The sequence below is a fragment of the Carcharodon carcharias genome, chromosome 15 (genome assembly GCF_017639515.1).
Source record: "Carcharodon carcharias isolate sCarCar2 chromosome 15, sCarCar2.pri, whole genome shotgun sequence".
Lineage (NCBI taxonomy): Eukaryota > Metazoa > Chordata > Chondrichthyes > Lamniformes > Lamnidae > Carcharodon > Carcharodon carcharias.
Window position 1 is genome coordinate 64,195,339 of NC_054481.1, and position 19,130 is coordinate 64,214,468.

Sequence of the window (19,130 nt, forward strand, 5' to 3'; positions counted from 1 at the left end):
CCCTTCTCTCTCCCCTTGTCCAGTCCCTTCCCACCTACATCCGTGATTCCTCTGACACCTTACGTCACATCAACAATTTCCAGTTCCCTGGCCCCAACCGCTTCCTCTTCACCATGGACGTCCAATCCCTCTACACCTCCATCCCCCACCAGGATGGTCTGAGGGCCCTTAGCTTCTTCCTCGAACAGAGGCCCGAACAATCCCCATCCACCACTACTCTCCTCCGTCTGGCTGAACTTGTTCTCACACTGAACAATTTCTCCTTCAACTCCTCTCACTTCCTCCAAATAAAAGGTGTGGCTATGGGTACCCGCATGGGCCCCAGCTATGCCTGTCTCTTTATGGGGTATGTGGAACATTCCTTGTTGCAGTCCTACTCCGGCCCCCTTCCACAACTCTTTCTCCGGTACATCGATGATTACTTCGGTGCCGCTTCATGCTCTCGTCAGGACTTGGAAAAATTTATTAATTTTGCTTCCAATCTCCACCCCTCCATCATTTTCACGTGGTCCATCTCTGACACTTCCCTTCCCTTCCTTGACCTCTCTGTCTCAATCTCTGGTGATAGACTGTCCACCAATATCCATTACAAACCCACCGACTCCCACAGCTATCTCGACTACAGCTCCTCACACCCCGCTTTCTGTAAGGACTCCATCCCATTCTCTCAGTTCCTTCGCCTCCGTCGCATCTGTTCCGATGATGCTACATTCAAAAACAGTTCCTCTGACATGTCCTCCTTCTTCCTTAACCGAGGTTTTCCACCCACGGTCGTTGACAGGGCCCTCAACCGTGTCCGGCCCATCTCCCGTGCATCCGCCCTCACGCCTTCTCCTCCCTCCCAGAAACATGATAGGGTCCCCCTTGTCCTCACTTATCACCCCACCAGCCTCTGCATTCAAAGGATCATCCTCCGCCATTTCCGCCAACTCCAGCATGATGCCACCACCAAACACATCTTCCCTTCACCCCCCTTATCGGCATTCCGTAGGGATCGCTCCCTCCGGGACACCCTGGTCCACTCCTCCATCACCCCCTACTCCTCAAACCCCTCCTATGGCACAACCCCATGCCCACGCAAAAGATGCAACACCTGCCCCTTCACTTCCTCTCTCCTCACCGTCCAAGGACCCAAACACTCCTTTCAAGTGAAGCAGCATTTCACTTGCATTTCCCCCAACTTAGTCTACTGCATTCGTTGCTCCCAATGTGGTCTCCTCTACATTGGAGAGACCAAACGTAAACTGGGCGACCGCTTTGCAGAACACCTGCGGTCTGTCCGCAAGAATGACCCAAACCTCCCTGTCGCTTGCCATTTCAACACTCCACCCTGCTCTCTTGCCCACATGTCTGTCCTTGGCTTGCTGCATTGTTCCAGTGAAGCCCAACGCAAACTGGAGGAACAAACCTCATCTTCCGACTAGGGACTTTACAGCCTTCCGGACTGAATATTGAATTCAACAACTTTAGGTCGTAAGCTCCCTCCCCCATCCCCACCCCCTTTCTGTTTCCCCCTTCCCTTTTTTTTCCAATAAATTATAAAGATTTTCCTTTTCCCACCTATTTCCATTATATAAAAAAAAACCCCACTAGAGCTATACCTTGAGTGCCCTACCATCCATTCTTAATTAGCACATTCGTTTAGATAATATCACCAACTTTAATTTTAACACCTATGTGTTCTATTGTACTATTGTCGTTGACATCTTTTGATGATCTGCTTCTATCACTGCTTGTTTGTCCCTACAACCACACCACCCCCCCCACCTCTTTGTCTCTCTATCTCTCCGCCCCCCACACACACACCTTAAACCAGTTTATATTTCAACTCTTTCTTGGACTCGAACGCAAGTTCTGTCGAAGGGTCATGAGGACTCGAAACGTCAACTCTTTTCTTCTCCGCCGATGCTGCCAGACCTGCTGAGTTTTTCCAGGTAATTCTGTTTTTGTTTTAGATGAGGTCAGTGACAGTCCTGGAAACAATGGCTTGATGTTCAGTGGTGGGGTCATGGTCCAGGGAGAGGTAGGAGAAAGTGTCTGCGAGTTGACGCTCAGCCTCCGCGAGGTAGAGGTCAGTGCGCCAGACAACAACAGCACCACCCTTGTCAGCGGGTTTGATGACAATGTCAGGGTTGGACCTGAGAGAATGGAGTGCAGTAAGTTCAGAGAGAGACAGGTTAGAATGGGTGAGAGGAGCAGAGAAATTGAGACGACTAATGTCGCGCCGACAGTTCTCAATGAAAAGATCAAGAGAAGGTAAGAATCCAGAGGGAGGGGTCCAGGTGGAGGGAGAATATTGGAGATGGGTAAATGGATCCGTTGAACTGGGAGAGGACTCCTGCCCAAAGAAGTGAGCCCGGAGACGAAGACGGCGGAAGAAGAGTTCAGCATCATGCCGAGCCCGAAATTCATTGAGGTGAGGGCGTAAGGGTATGAAACTAAGTCCTTTGCTGAGCACTGAACGTTCAGCATCGGAGAGGGGAAGGTCAGGGGGTATAGTGAATACACGGCTGGGGTTGGGATTGGAAGATGGGGTGGGGACGGAGGGACAGGCAGGGGTGGAGGGTCCTAGATGGGTGTTGGTGTCGATGAGTTGTTGGAGCTTGCGTTCCTTAGCACTTGAGAGAAAGAGAAAAAGTTTCTTGTTGAGGCGTCGGATGAGCCGAAGGATAAAATGAAACTGGGGGCACGCTTAAAACCAGCTTATATTTCAACTCTTTCTTGGACTCGAACTCAAGTTCTGTCGAAGGGTCATGAGGACTCGAAACATCAACTCTTTTCTTCTCCGCCGTTGCTGCCAGACCTGCTGAGTTTTTCCAGGTAATTCTGTTTTTGTTTTTGTTTATGTTTTGGATTTCCAGCATCCGCAGTTTTTTTGTTTTTGTCACTATTGCCTCTTTTGCAGAGAGATACTGAGCTGTGTAAGAAGATGTGTGGTGTGAGAATCCATGAGTTGCTGCTGAGGGAACTGTTGGAGATTGAGAACCCTGATTTCCAGGTGACCATCACTTTACTTTGAGCAGGAGTAAAGAGTCGGGGATTTGGCTGGCTCAGTTGGATGTTTACATGCTGGAAGCAGCTCCTGGCTCTCAACATTGGAATTTGAACCTTTTGTGCCACCAAATATGTGTAAAAATCCTTGGATGTTGTTTATATATGTGACATTTATAAATTAAAGTATCATAATTAATGGGTGGTCTCAGATTCCATTACCAGTAGATGCTGTGTTAGTTGACATCAGTCGGGACTATGCTGGATTTAGTAATAGTCTCTATGGCCTTGGCTATGAAACCAGGATCCCTGCTCTTGTTGGAGTGAAGAGGACAAGGTGCTGCGGGGATCAATTTTGGTTCTGACTCCCTCACTGTGGAGAAACCTCCTGCCACTCACTGGCTGTATTCACACCTGCAGAGTGGGCACCTGGGGTGAGGGGCCAGAGGGTTCCTCAGTATCTGGGAAAAGCCAGTAAAACTTAGAGTGGTGCCAACATCAGAGTGAAAATAATCCTTGCAACAACAGTAATCCTGCGACTAATTCTGTCACCACTCCTTTATCACAGGAAGATCAATGCAGCTGGTCAGGCAAACTCAGCAAACATGCTGTGACCATTCTTTCCCACCATGCCATGCAAATTGACCTTTCACTTCAGCAGAAAGCGGCTATGTGAGTACAACTCTATATTATCTTTTGCCCTGTCAGTATTCAGGAATTTCAATAAATAAAGCCTGATATCTCAGTCATGGTTTTGCTTTGGTTTATTGTGCTCATCCATGTGAACAATGTCAGTGTTGGGGAAACAAAGAGAGCTACATCAAATGCTCACAGGGCAGCTACATCATGAGTTAGATACAGCACAAGACTCCCTCTACAGTGTCCAATCAAACACTTCCAGGCCAGGTATTGTGTAAATTAGATATGTAAAACCTCCTCTACGCTGTCCCATCAAACACTCTGAGGGCAGGCACAGCATGGATTAGACACAGTGTAAAACTCCCTCTATGCTGTCCCATCAAACACTCCCAGACAGGTACAGCATGAATTAGACACAGTGTACAACTCTCTCTACGCTGTCCCATCAAACACTCCCAGGGCAGGTACGGCACAGGGTTAGATACAGCAGGCTGCAAAGTTTCCTCTAACGTCCCTTCAAACAGTCTATAGACTGAAGTGATCTGAAGGAAATGAGCAGGAGCTGACTCGACTGAAGTGTTTATTTTCCCCTCTCCACAGTAAGTGGCAGGCCTACAGCAAGCACCACCAGGCCCGACCCATGGACTATGGTTTCCTTCTCCAACTCCTTGAGAACCTGGACCAGACTTTGGAGTTTAATGTTCTTATCAAAGAGCAGGTAAGATGCTCGGGTCACAGAGCATTGCCTGTGGCAGCTATTATCCACAACCATTTCAGTTTACTGCCTGTAAAAGTGGTAACTTTTAATACGGTCTCCAGGTGCTGAGAATTCTTCAGTACTTCACACAAGTTACCAGCCTTCAGCAGTAAACATAAACAGTGGGTGTGGCAGGCTGTGTGCCTGTGAAATAAAGCACAAGATGCACAAGCTTTATGCCACTAAAGTTTTTTTGTGTTATTTTTAAACAGAGAATCTTCAATCTGCGTGCGTGTGTATGTGTATGTATGTGTGCGCACCCATGTATATGTGCAATTCTCACACACAAAGATCCACTTTAAGGCAGATATTACCAAGTACGCACCAGTGGCAGCTTTTGCTTATGTTCAAAGTTCACTCTTTTTCTCAGTGAAATGATCAAATTTCATTACCTCGTAATGTTATTTCAGTTTACGTGTCTTTCAAATTCCAGTTGGTTGGTGTTTGTTAGGTGAAGAATTTTAGGAAGAGGAACATAGGAACAGGAGTAGACAATTTAACCCAACAAGCCTGCCCGATATCGCTAATACTTTTATTGAACAAAAATCGATCAAACTCAGACTTAAAATTAACAATTGACCCAGCATTAACTGCTTTTTGAAAAAGAAAGTTCCAGAATTCTACCGCCTTTTGCATGGAGTGTTTCCTAATTTCACTCCTGAGAAGTCTGGGTCTAATTTTTAGGCTCTGCTCCATAATCCTAGACTCCTCAACCAGCAGAAATAGTTTATCTCTGTCAACTCTATCTGTTACCCTTAAGATTGTGAAAACTTTGATCAAATCATCCCTTAACCTTCTAAATTCCTTAAGGAATCCCAAGGACCTAGTTTGCATAATCTCAGAATTTAACCCTTGGAGTCCAGATATCATTCTAGTAAATCTGCTCTGCACTTCCTCCAAATATCCTTCCTAAGAAGTGATACTCAGAACTGCTCACAGTGCTTGAGGTCTAACCAGGGCTTCATAGGCCCAGGACACCAGGAGAACTCACTATGTCGCAGAGGTTTGCACCTGCCCTGTAACCAAGGGCATAACATACCAGCTGGCAGTCCAGACAGGGCTGTGGAGGGCAGGATGTGGATTGGAGGAGCTGCCCACGTTACCAAACAACTCCCACCCTAGCTCCAACTCTCACCCTTTTATTCCTGGCTCTGCAGGTGGTTACAGCATCCTCTGAGAGCAGGCCACTCTTCACAAGAGTCTCATTTTTGATTGTTATTGTAGTTGTTTCATTCCTTTTATTTTGGTTTGTTGCAGGAAGAGTCACTTGGCATCAGTTTTGTCCTTTTCATTGACTACAGCTGGGAGCTGCTGCTGAGGATGAGACAAATCTTTCCCTTCAATGTTCCAATGGCATTGAAGCAGCTAGAACTGATGCTGAGGTAATGCAGACTGAACTGATCAGACCAAACCAGACCAGACTAATAGACCAGATGAATGAGGCCAGACCAGATTGAGCCAGGCCAGATAAGACCAAGCCAGACCAGACCAAGTCGAGCCAAGCCAGGCTAGACCAGACCGAGTAGAGCCGGGTCAGGGCAGACCGAGCCAGGCCAGGCCAGGCTGAGCCAAGCAAGGTAAGGTCAGACCTAGCTGGGCCAGATTAAACTGAGCCAGACCGAATGAAGTCAGACTGGGACAAGCAGGCCTCTCAGTTCAGGGCATGAGTGCATGTGTCAGCATTTGCTGCATCGCACAGGAACAAAAAGTAAACTGCCTGATCAGCCCCCAAGGTTTCGACTGTCATTGGAGTTCAGTCCCAGTATATCAGACCAGGGTAGGAGGTCTTGTGGCACATTGGTAGCAATCTGACCTCTGGAGACTCCAGGTTCCACTTCAGGACTTAATGGCCATGGAAGGTGCATTCATAATGTGGCCAAACAGGTTGATTATCAGCCTGTAAACCCTCCCAATATGTCTGATAGCAGACCTATTGAGGAAGCAGCTGCAAGTGCTGTAATGTAGGAAACCTTGTTTGATCAAGAACATCTTTGGAATTAAGAATTCTTTCTCTCCCTCCCTCTCTCTTCTCCCTCTCTCTGTATATATCTCTGCCTTTCTGTCTCTGTCTATCTCTAACTCTTCCTTTCTCTCCTCTCCCCCATTCTTGATTTTTATACGACTCTTGCCCTCCATCTCTCACTTCTTCCCTTTCCTCCCACTTGCTTTCTCTCTAACATTTTACTAATTCCCTTGTCCCTGTCTTCCTCCATCCACCTCCTACATGTTGTCCTTTTCCTTGACACTCCCTTTCTTTCCCTTTTCTCTCCCTCTCCCATTTCCCTTCTCTTCCTTATTCTGCCCCTCTGACCATGATTCTCCATCTCTCTCCCCTGTCTGTCTTTCCTTGATCCTCTTATCTTTCACCCTGATTCTATCTCTCCTGGGTTCCTTGTCTCTCTTTCTGTCTCTATTTTCTTATTCCTCTCTTCCTTTCCCTGTTCCTGTGTGTGTGTGTGTGTGTGTGTGTGTGTCTGTGTGTGTGTGTCTCTCTTTCTGTGTCTCCTGGTTTCTGACTCCCAACTTATCCCTCTCTCTCCCTCTCTCCTGTTTTTTCTGTCTGCACTTGGTTTAATATTTTTCAGGTGTTTGCTGAAGATTTACTCCATGGAAGCTTTTAAAGTGGCCTGTCCTTTACATAACCAGCTCCATGTGGATATTGCTGCCGTGGTGAAGGTACAGTGTAGGCTTCATTGTCAATAGTCAGAAAACATGCCAGAATCTGATGATAAATGGCATTGACCTTAAAGGGAGAATCTCACCTGACCAACCTATAAAACATATGTTGATGATGGGGAGGGCAAATCCATTTGCTGGAATGTACCTCAATTTCCAGAAGAGTTTTGAAAAAATACCATAGGAGAGACTTATCCACAAACTAAACTTGATTCTCCTGGGTGAGACTGGGTGTAACTGTTGAATAAAATGAAGCAGCAGCTAATTGTAAAGGGACAAAGGTCACTGTGGAAGGATGGCCAGGGGTCTGAGCTGCTCCTGATTTATCGCAGTCACAACATGACTTAAATTCACTGATAAACTAGTTCAGACATGGCTCAGAGGAGACAGTCAAGATCTTATTAAAACAACTCAAAAGGATTTGCATTTGGGCTGATTAGAAGCAAAATAAAGTTTAATATGAACAAATGTAAGGTACAATATATTGGAAAAGAATAGAATATAACATGGATTTTATGAGGGAGAGAGAACTTACCCAGGGGGAAGATGATAGAGTTCTAAGACACTAATGAACTCCTCACTCACCAACTCTAGTAAGAAGCAGAAAACAATAAAGCATGTTGCAGAATTTGTGCACACACTCCAATCTTCATCTGTTGATTTAAACATCACCATCTGCAAGTTCCCCTCCAAGTTACTCACCACCCTGACGTGGAACTATATTGCCATTCCTTCACTGTCGTCGGGTCAAAATCCTGGAACTCCCCTCCTAACAGCACTGTGGGTGTACCTGCGCCACATGGACTGCAGCGGTTCAAGAAGGCAGTTCACCACCACCTTCTCAAGGGCAATTTGGGATAGAAACAAATGCTGGCCTTGCCAGCAATGCCAACATCCCATGAAAAGAATTTTTTAAAAATGGTCTGACCTGTATGTGTAGAGGTACAGAGAGTCCCACAGCCTCTATGATCACTGAATTGGACAATCCAGCTCAAGTACCAATGAGTGCTGGACCTGAGACAAATTACTGTAGAGTTTGAAATTTATGTCAAAAGAGGAAATATATTATATGTTGGGTTTGGTGAAACCAATAGACTGTCACACAGATTCAAAAATGTGTCGAGTGGCACTGTGGTTTGACACTATACTAAGTGACTTACATTGATTTGCTCTGTTAATTTTACAGAAATCTGCATCTGAATGGTATGGGAAAATGTGTGACAACTTCAAACCAAAAATCAAGGTATGTGTGACTGTCTGAATAAAATAATCTGTGCAGATTGGTAGAAGAATTTGACTTTGCCATATTAGGCATTGTCTGTCACTGTTGAGGGAACAAGGGATGTTTTTACTGTGTGCCTTGTTCATTAATGAATTAATAAGCTGTTGTGCAGCACAAACTGTGTGAAAGTAAGCTATGCTTAGAAGTTGAGCCAATGACGGCAGTGAGTCAGCTGAACTGAGCTGAACAGTTGTAGCCGATTCTGTGTGTCTGAGTTAACAAAGGGAAATTGAGCTCATCTTCCTATTCCTGGCGACAATGATTTGGGCCAAGTTAATGATGAGTTAGACTTTGGAGGGCAGGGGGCATTGTTGATGATAAGTTGGGTTTGGGTTGTTCTTGACAGTGAGTTGGGTTTTGGGGAGTTGACGGTGAGTTGGGTTTTGGGGAGTTGACGGTGAGTTGGGTTTTGGGGAGTTGACGGTGAGTTGGGTTTTGGGGAGTTGACGGTGAGTTGGGTTTTGGGGAGTTGACGGTGAGTTGGGTTTTGGGGAGTTGACGGTGAGTTGGGTTTTGGGGAGTTGACGGTGAGTTGGGTTTTGGGGAGTTGACGGTGAGTTGGGTTTGAGGGTTTTGTTAATGTTGAGTAGGGTTTGGGGTGGTTGTTGATGGTGTGTTGTGTTTGGGGGGTTTGTTGACAGTGAGTTGGGTTTGGGGGGGTTTTTTGACAGTGAGTTGTGTTTGGTGGGGTTTGTTGACAGTGAGTTGGGTTTGGGGGGGTTTGTTGACAGTGAGTTGGGTTTGGGGGGGTTTGTTGATGTTGAGTTGGGGGGCTTTGCTGATGATGAATTGGGTTTGGGGGCTTTGTTGATGGTGAGTTGAGTTTGGGGAAGTTTTCTGACAATGAGTTGGGTTTGGGGGGGTTTTGTTGGTGGTGAGTTAGGTTTGGGGGGGTTGTTGACAGTGAGTTGGGTTTGGGGGGGTTTGTTGATATGAGTTGGGTTTGGGGGGCTTTGCTGATGATGAGTTGGTTTTGGGAGGTTTGTTGATGGTGAGTTGGGTTTTGGGGAGTTGACGGTGAGTTGGGTTTTGGGGAGTTGACGGTGAGTTGGGTTTTGGGGAGTTGACGGTGAGTTGGGTTTTAGGGAGTTGATGGTGAGTTGAGTTTTGGGGAGTGGATGGTGAGTTGGGTTTTGGGGAGTTGATGGTGACTTGGGTTTTGGGGAGTTGATGGTGACTTGGGTTTTGGGGAGTTGATGGTGACTTGGGTTTTGGGGAGTTGATGGTGAGTTGGGTTTTGGGGAGTTGATGGTGAGTTGGGTTTTGGGGAGTTGATGGTGAGTTGGGTTTTGGGGAGTTGATGGTGAGTTGGGTTTTGGGGAGTTGATGGTGAGTTGGGTTTTGGGGAGTTGATGGTGAGTTGGGTTTTGGGGAGTTGATGGTGAGTTGGGTTTTGGGGAGTTGATGGTGAGTTGGGTTTTGGGGAGTTGATGGTGAGTTGGGTTTTGGGGAGTTGATGGTGAGTTGGGTTTTGGGGAGTTGATGGTGAGTTGGGTTTTGGGGAGTTGATGGTGAGTTGGGTTTTGGGGAGTTGATGGTGAGTTGGGTTTTGGGGAGTTGATGGTGAGTTGGGTTTTGGGGAGTTGATGGTGAGTTGGGTTTGAGGGTTTTGTTAATGTTGAGTAGGGTTTGGGGTGGTTGTTGATGGTGTGTTGGGTTTGGGGGGGTTTGTTGACAGTGAGTTGGGTTTGGGGGGGTTTGTTGACAGTGAGTTGGGTTTGGGGGGGTTTGTTGACAGTGAGTTGGGTTTGGGGGGTTTGTTGATGTTGAGTTGGGGGGCTTTGCTGATGATGAATTGGGTTTGGGGGGTTTGTTGATGGTGAGTTGAGTTTGGGGAAGTTTTCTGACAATGAGTTGGGTTTGGGGGAGTTTTGTTGGTGGTGAGTTAGGTTTGGGGGGGTTGTTGATTAGTGAGTTGGGTTTGGGGGGGTTTGTTGATATGAGTTGGGTTTGGGGGGCTTTGCTGATGATGAGTTGGTTTTGGGAGGTTTGTTGATGGTGAGTTGGGTTTGGGGAGGTTTTCTGACAATGAGTTGGGTTTGGGGGGGTTTTGTTGGTGGTGAGTTGGTTTTGGGGGGTTTGTTGACAGTGAGTTGGGTTTGGGGGTGTTTTTTGATGGCGAGTTGGGTTTAAAGAGGTTTGTTGGTGGTGAGTTGGGTTTGGGGGTGTTTGCTGACAGTGAGTTGGGTTTGGGGACTCTAGTGGTGATGGGTTGGGTTTGGTCAGGTTTGTTGATGGTGAGTTGGGTTTGGGGGCATGTTGATGGTATGTTGATTTGGGGGGGATTTGTTGACGGTGAGTTCGGTTTGGGAGGTTGATGCTGAGTTGGGTTTGGGCGGGGTTTGTTGACAGTGACTTGGGTTTGAGGGGGGTGACTATGTGTTGAGTTTGGGGGTGATTGATGGTGAGTTGCGTTTGGAGACGAGAGTTCCTTACATTATCAAGGTTGTGATCTCAGTCTGACTTTATTTTGTAGTCTGAACTGTCTACACTGATGAGATTGGTACGACAGGTCGACACAGTTTGCACAGAGCTACGTAAAAATCAAAACCAATACAACCAAATATTTGTCAGGTAATTGACTCCTATGTTCCTGCATTTTAGTATTGCAATTATTTTGTTCAAATAAGTTAAGGATGTTAGTGCAGGGAATAAAACTCTTTACTGCTTTGGATAACCTGTGTCCAACTGACAGCGCTAGGGCAGGTACAGGACAGGATAGATACAAAGTAAAGCTCCCTCCACACTGGGCTTAATGAGATCCACAACTGCTTTCTTGTCTGAGGTCATGTTGATTATTACAGATTGGGTATCAAACTGGGGGTGTAGCAGTGCTGGGTTGCTTACTCACTTATTTGACAATCCCTATAGGAGCCATCATGCAGCTTTTGCCTGTACTTCAATTTGCAACTCGTAGCAGGGGACATAAACGGAATATGTGATGCAGTGAGAGGGCCGGTTACTTTTGTGAAACATGGTAAGGGTCTCTGGCTGCACAAATTCTTGTGTTTTGATGCAATGGGTAACTCAACTCAGCTTTAAATGTCCTGCATCTCCACCAGCAATACATGTCCTTTCAATGAAGTGGTGTAGGGCACAAAAGGCCATGTCAATATATTACGCATGTTGTGTTCTTGTCAGGTGTTATAACTGCACTGAGTGGCTGCTTTCCATACTAGGAATGATTTCTGTCTTTTTCCAGTGCTGTGAAGATTGATTACTTCAGCATCACCTACCAACAACTGGAGAAACTGGTAAGAAGATTGGGTGGGTCTCTGAGAATGAGCACTCAGAGTACCCACCCATCCCCAAACCCGTATGTTAGAAACTCTGAGGGCCAGACACTCCAAGACCCCCATGTGTGAGAAACTCCAAGCCCTCTGTGCTTGAGAGACTTTGAGCCCCAGAGACTCCCCAATGTGTGTGAAACTCTGAGCCGCCCCACCATATGTGAGACTCTGATACCCCTCTGTACATGAGATTCCGAACCCCTAACCACCCAGAGACTTTAATCCCCAAAGACTCCAAACTCCCCCCACTGTGTGTGAGACTCTGAACCTCCCTCATGAGAAAGATCAGTATTTAATCAAGGGCTCCCTAAACTGTAAAATAAAATCTCTCAGTTTATTCAATGCAGTATTCGGAACCCTGGCTTTTAGTTGCCTCATTTTTAGTTTTCCCAATGTTGATTTTTTTTTCCCTCCCTCCATTTCCCTCCCCATCTCCTCTCCCAATATCTCCCTCTCTCCCTTGCCCTATCTCTCCCCCTTAACTCCTCCACAACTCTGTCCCTCCTTTCCCAATCTCTCTCCCTTCCCTCCTCCACTCCCATCTCTCAATTCTTCTCCTTCTCCACCTCCCTCCCCTTCCCCTCGCCATCCCTGTCTGCCACTCTTCCACCTCTCATTTGTCACTTGGCCTTTTCCCCACCAGCTTATTTGGGGTTTCCTGGCTGGCTGGATCATCTTGGACTGCTAGAACCACTCTGGAACTGGATGTCAGGATGTGTGAGGGGGATGTTTAATACCCTTCCCTGCCTGGGGGAGGAGCCTTTGTTTACTGGCATTTCAACTTCATGCTAACTGCCTGGCCACAACTGGGAACTCGCTGTATGTTGAATCAGGGCATTAACTGTGTTCAGCAGCTCCGTACTGCATCCCCCACCCCGGCCCAAACCCATCAGCCTCTGAGTGACCAGTTTCATTGCAGCATCTCACCATAAACACTTCATCAGAATAGTTTAGTTGCTGAATGATCCCTCCCTCGTGGCAGACCACTCAAAGTCCTGGACAGGGTGGGCAAGAGCCAACCTAGACTCTGCCCAAGATCACCTGATTATCATGAGGCAGATGGGTTCTTGCCTTACCCCTACCCTCCTGCTGCCTGCCCCCCAACCCACACCACCCAACAAGATGAGTAGGTTTTTACCACAAATTATATCCTCCAAACTATCTGCTTGGTGCAGGTCGCTGATGATGTTCTGGCACTGATGGAAGAGCTGGGAGCGGCTATGGAAGAGGAGAGGTCAAAAATGACGCAGCAGACAGGGGAGACTCTATTTGAGCTGTACCTGTCACTCAAGGAGCTGAAACAATTCAAGGAATTCCTTCCACTAAAGTGAGTCAACAGAAGGCACAACCACTGGCTTTAATATAGCCCCTGGGATGGGGTTAGGGACTCAAGCACTAAACAGGAATTACAGGGAGTGAGGGGCAGTTGAGGCTGAATTGTTGAGTTATGTAGTGAGGGAAAGAGGGGTGGAGACCATCGAAAATGAAGGTTGCCCTGGTGCAGAGGTTCCTGCAGTCTCAGAACTTGAGCTGGGTGATGACATGGGAAATCTTTGTACAATGACCTGGATTCAGAAACCACCACACTAGATTCCCCCCGAACAAGGGATAGAATCATTCAGCACATTCAGTCCTTTGTGCCTGTGCCAGTTCTTTGGAAGAGCTATCCAGTTATCCTACTCCTCTGCCCTTTTCCCAATAACTATGTTTCCCTTCAAGTATTTATCCAATTCCTTTTTGAATGTTACTATTAAATCTGCTCCCACCACTCATTCAGCCAGTATTCTGGATCACAATAACTCACTGTGTTAAACAGTATTTCCTCAAATCACCTCTGCTTCTTTTGCCAATCGCTTAATTCCATGCCCTCTGCTTACTGCCCTTTCTGCCACTGGAAAGAGTTCCTCTTGATTTACTCTATCAAATCTATTCATAATATTGAACACTTCTATCAAATCTCCTTGACCTTCTCTGTTCTATTGGGAACAACCCCAGATTCTCCAGTCTCTGCACATAACTGAAGTTCCTCGTTTCTAGTATTGTTTTGGTATTTCTCTTCTGCACCCACTGCAAGGCCTTGACATCCCTCCCAAAGTGCAATGCCCAGAATTGAACGCCATAGTCAAGATTCAGCATAGTTCAGTGAGGGCACATTTACCACTGGATCAAGGTTCTGGGTTCAACCCTACTCCAGGGGCTTGAATACAAAATTCGGTCTGAAACTTGAGTGCTGAGGGAGCGCTGCACTTTTAGAGGAGATGTTAAACAGAGGCTCTATATCCTCTCAGGTGAAGAAGAATAGGGAGTGATCTATTACACTGGATCCTCTGGGCAGGGAGTGGACTATCACACTGATCGTGTGGGAAGGGAGTGGATTATCACACTGGATCTTATAAGCAGGGAGCAGTCTACCACACTGAATCCTGTGGGCAGGAAGTGGACTGTCACAACGGATCCTGTGGGCAGGAAGTGGTCTACCACACTGGATCCTGTGAGCAGGGAGTGGTCTACCACACTGGATCCTGTGAGCAGGGAGTGGTCTATCACACTGGATCCTGTGAGCAGGGAGTGGTCTATCACACTGGATCCTGTGAGCAGGGAGTGGTCTATCACACTGGATCCTGTGAGCAGGGAGTGGACTATCACACTGGGTCTGGTGAGCAGGGAGCAGTTTATCACACTGGACCCGACTAAGATCCTAAGTCTGCTTTGTTTTCCCACCCCCTATAGGGACTCCAAACCTCTGGCACTCACAAATTTCCACGATTGGTTTCAGATGTCCATCAACAAGTGGCTCCAAATCGTTTATGAGAAGTCATGTGAACGTATTACAAGGGCAGTAACGGTGGATCAGGTAAATGACCCCAGTCAGACATGTTGACAAGTTACAGGCTCATTGCCCATGACTTCCTTTTCTTTTCAGATGTGGTCAGTAATTGTATTGCACTATACCAGCATATGGTACACTGATGGGGCAAGACTTGGGTCAGTTGACTCAAGATAAACTTTTGTACTGAATGGGTGTGTAGAGTCCATGATGGGGAGATTTCACAAGGAGCTTGGAAAGCTGAATGGCCCTTCTCACTATGGGGTATCTCTGAGTGAATTTCATGTTGTGTATAACTTTCTCTGTTGACAATGGCGGTGAATGTTTGTGGTTTTCCCCCCAGCTTGATCCTGTTGACACATTGTCCAAGCACAGCAGCTCGGCTGTCGATGTAGTGACCTGTTTCACCCAGATCAAGAGCTTCTGGCTGCAGCTGGCCTGGCCTGACCCCATGGGAGCCTTTGTCTTTGTAACAAAAATCACTGACGTGAGTGTGAGCACAATCTCCATAATTACTGCAGGTTTCTCTGAAGGTACTGTTTCGTGAGGGAGCCTCAGCATCACAGTAAAATGGTTCTGTTCTAGACTCCCTCTCATACTAGTTATGCATTGGGCAGGCCACTATGACTTTGTTTCACTGCTCCTGAGCTTCAGGCTACAGGGCAAGATCAACATGGCTCAGCAGTGCATCACTCTCAGATCCAAGGCACGATGTATGGCCCTGTAATTTTTCATTTCAGTAAGTCTAGAGTGAGTGCTTGTTCCATGTCCACTTCATGATCTTCAAGTGTCTCCATACCTGGTTACACCTGGCCAGAGGATAATTGTTGCTGCAGGGAACCTATCTCCTTTCATTTCAGCATTTTTCTCCTCCAGCATAAAGTGACTGAGATATTTTCTGTGTTAGATGCATTATATAGATCCAAGTTGTTGATGTTCAACTTATCAATGATTCAAATTGTATTCCTGTATGCTGTGTGTGTGTATTGGCACTGGGGGAATAGTTGCAGTATCCAGTTTGTGTCCTGCCACCTGTACTCCCAGCACCAATAGATATACCCCCATGGATATAGATATCCCCATCTCCGTGGTTATAGATATCATTGTGGTTATAGATATCTCCATCTCTGTGATTATACATGTCTCCGTGGTTATAGATATCTCCATCTCCGTGGTTATAGATATCTCCATCTCCGTGGTTATAGATACTGACAGACTGACTGTAAAAGTTTCTATAGGTATGTGAAGAGAGAAAGATTGGTGAAGACAAACGTGGGTCCCTTACAGTCAGAAACAGGGGAATTTATAATGGGGAACAAAGAAATAGCTGACCAACTAAATACATACTTTGGTTCTGTCTTCACAAAGCAGGACACAAATAACATACCAGAAATGTTGGGGAACACAGGGCTTAGTGAGAGGGAGGAACTGAAAGAAACCAGTGTTAGCAGGGAAATGGTGTTAGAGAAATTGATGGGATTGAAGGCCGATAAATCCCCAGGGCCTGATAATCTACATCCCAGAGTACTTAAGTGGCCCTAGAATTAGTAGTTGCATTGGTGGTCATCTTCCGAGAGTCTATAGTCTCTGGAATGGTTCCTACAGATTGGAGGGTAGCTAATGTAACCCCACTATTTAAAAGGGAAGGTAGAGAGAAAACAGGGAATTATAGACCAGTCAGGCCAGTCAGCCTGAGGTCAGTTGTGGGGAAAATTCTAGAGTCCGTTATAAAAGATTTAATAGCTGAGCACTTGGAAAACATTGGCAGAATCGGACAGAGTCAGCATGGATTTATGAAAGGAAAATCGTGCTTGACAAATCGACTGGAATTTTTCGAGGATGCAACTAGTAGAGTTAATGAGGCGGAGCCAGTGGATGTGGTTTATTTGGACTTTCAGAAGGCTTTCGACAAAGCCCCACATAAGAGATTAGCTTGTAAAATTAAAGTGCATGGGATGGGGTTAGTGTGTTGAGATGGATAGAAACTGGTTGGCTGACAGGAAACAAAGAGTAGGAATAAACCGAATGGCAGGTAGTGACGAATGGGGTACCGTAGGGATTGGTGCTGGAAGTCCAGCTATTCACAATATATATTAATGATTTAGATGAGGGAACTAAATGTACTATCTCCAAATTTGCAGATGTCACAAAACTGGGTGGGAGAGTAACCTGTGAGGAAGATGCAGGGATGCTTCAGTGTGATTTGGACAAGCTGAGTGAGTGGGCAAATGCATGGCAGATGCAATATAATGTGGATAAATGTGAGGTTACCCACTTTGGTAGCAAAAACAGAAAGGCAGGTTATTATCTGAATGGCTATAAATTGAGAGAGGGGATGTGCAATAAGACCTGGGTGTCCTCGTAAACCAGTTGCTGAAGGTAAGCATGCAGGTGCAGCAGGTGGTAAAGAAGGCAAATGGTATGTTGGCCTTCATAGTGAGAGGATTCAAGTACAGGAGCAGGATGTCTTGCTGCAATTATACAGGGCATTGGTGAGACCACACCTGGAATATTGTGTGCACTTTTGATCTCCTTATCTGAGGAAGGATGTACTTGCTATAGAGGGAGTGCAGTGAAGGTTTACCAGACTGATTCCTGGGATGGCGGGACTGGCATATGAGGAGAGATTGAGTTGGTTAGGATTATATTCGCTGGAGTTCAGAAGAATGAGGGGGGATCTCATAGAAACCTACAAAATTCTAACAGGACTAGACAGGATAGATGCAGGAAGGATGTTCCTGATGGTGAGGGAGTCCAGAACCAGGGGTCACAGTCTGAGGATATGGGGTAGACCATTTAGGGCTGAGATGAGGAGAAATTTCTTCACCCAGAGTGTGGTGAGCCTGTAGAATTCACTACCACAGAAAGTAGTTGAGGCCAAAACAGTGTATATTTTCAAGAAAGAGTTAGATATAGCTCTTGGGGCGAAAGGGATCAAAGGATATGTGGAGAAAGTGGGAGCAGGCTATTGAGTCGGATGATCAGCCATGATCATGATGAATGGCAGACCAGACTTGAAGGGCTGAATGGCCTACTCCTGCTCCTAGTTTCTATATGTTTCTATATCTCTGTGGTTATAGATATCTCTGTGGTTATAGATATCTCTGTAGTTAGAGGTATCTCTGCAGTTAGAGGTATCTCCATCTCTGTGGTTATAGCTATCTCCATGGTTATAAGTGTCTCCATCTCCGTGGTTATATATATCTCCATCTTCTCCATCTCCGTGGTTATGGATCTCCCCATCTCTGTGATTATGGATGTCTCCATCTCCGTGGTTATGGATCTCCCCATCTCCGTGGTTATGGATGTCTCCATCTCCGTGGTTATGGATGTCTCCATCTCCGTGGTTATGGATGTCTCCATCTCCGTGGTTATGGATGTCTCCATCTCGGTGGTTATGGATGCCTCCATCTCCGTGGTTGTGGATGTCTCCATCTCCGTGGTTGTGGATCTCTCCATTTCCGTGGTTGTGGATGTCTCCATTTCCGTGGTTGTGGATGTCTCCATCTCCGTGGTTGTGGATGTCTCCATCTCGGTGGTTATATATATCTCCATCTTCTCCATATCCGTGGTTATGGATGTCTCCATCTCCGTGGTTGTGAATGTCTCCATCTCCGTGGTTATGGATGTCTCCATCTCCGTGGTTGTGGATGTCTCCATCTCCGTGGTTGTGGATGTCTCCATCTCCGTGGTTGTGGATGTCTCCATTTCCGTGGTTGTGGATGTCTCCATCTCGATGGTTGTGGATGTCTCCATCTCGATGGTTGTGGATGTCTCCATCTCGGTGGTTGTGGATGTCTCCATCTCGGTGGTTGTGGATGTCTCCATCTCGGTGGTTGTGGATGTCTCCATCTCGGTGGTTGTGGATGTCTCCATCTCGGTGGTTGTGGATGTCTCCATCTCGGTGGTTGTGGATGTCTCTATCTCGGTGGTTAAGGATGTCTCCATCTCGGTGGTTATAGATGTCTCCATGGTTTCTTCCAGGACATTTGCAATGCAGCTGTGATGTACTCAGAAATGGTGAGACATAAAGCAGATGATCAGAAGAAAATTACACAACAGGTGAGCTCTGGATAATTCTTGTGAGGAGACACATGTTTCATATTGGATATCATATATATAAGTCCATATAGAATCCCAATGAGCCAAATCCCTTCCCATTCACTCCCATTGTATAAACCCAAGTGAGCCAAATGCCTTCCTTTCACTCTCCCTGTGTGGTTTTGTACTGATTATGCAGAGTAACAACCCATGGTGTGTTTCCTGGACTCTGGGTAGTTCTGAATCTGCTCAGTTAGGCTGCTTGTTGTTCTCCTATTTCCTATGGATCCAATCCAGGGTGCACGTGACATCAATGCAGCAGCCCAATAGGAAGAAGCCCAATTCAGGGCGCCTCTATGGATCATAACATTGCTGTACTAACAAAAGAAGTCAAAGAAAATTTTCCTATTTTATATTATGGGAGGTACATAGAGAAGGAAGCTATATGGGGAAGCAGAGTTTCAGACCAGCTTACCCTGCATGTAGTAGTGTTAACTCCACAGTGTGCATCTTTTCTTATTGACAAAATCCCTTCCCAGAAGTCAGCATGATTGACAGATGCCTTCCAGTCACACAGAGAGGATTCCAGAGCAGGGAGGTCCAAAGTTCTGATCCATAACCCCTATG

The 19,130-nt window shown here is 46.3% G+C and overlaps 1 protein-coding gene across 1 annotated transcript in view; it reads left to right on the forward strand.

Moving 5' to 3' along the window:
- Positions 1-19,130, forward strand: part of baiap3 (BAI1 associated protein 3) — a 69,342-nt gene that overhangs the window by 35,428 nt on the left and 14,784 nt on the right. Inside the window, exons 12-23 of the mRNA XM_041205972.1 lie at positions 2,906-2,998; positions 3,560-3,663; positions 4,231-4,348; positions 5,645-5,769; positions 6,973-7,063; positions 8,250-8,306; positions 10,822-10,919; positions 11,548-11,599; positions 12,811-12,962; positions 14,366-14,489; positions 14,806-14,949; positions 18,447-18,524. Of these exons, the coding sequence (XP_041061906.1) occupies positions 2,906-2,998; positions 3,560-3,663; positions 4,231-4,348; positions 5,645-5,769; positions 6,973-7,063; positions 8,250-8,306; positions 10,822-10,919; positions 11,548-11,599; positions 12,811-12,962; positions 14,366-14,489; positions 14,806-14,949; positions 18,447-18,524 (1,236 nt within the window). The remainder of the gene's footprint in view (positions 1-2,905; positions 2,999-3,559; positions 3,664-4,230; positions 4,349-5,644; positions 5,770-6,972; positions 7,064-8,249; positions 8,307-10,821; positions 10,920-11,547; positions 11,600-12,810; positions 12,963-14,365; positions 14,490-14,805; positions 14,950-18,446; positions 18,525-19,130) is intronic.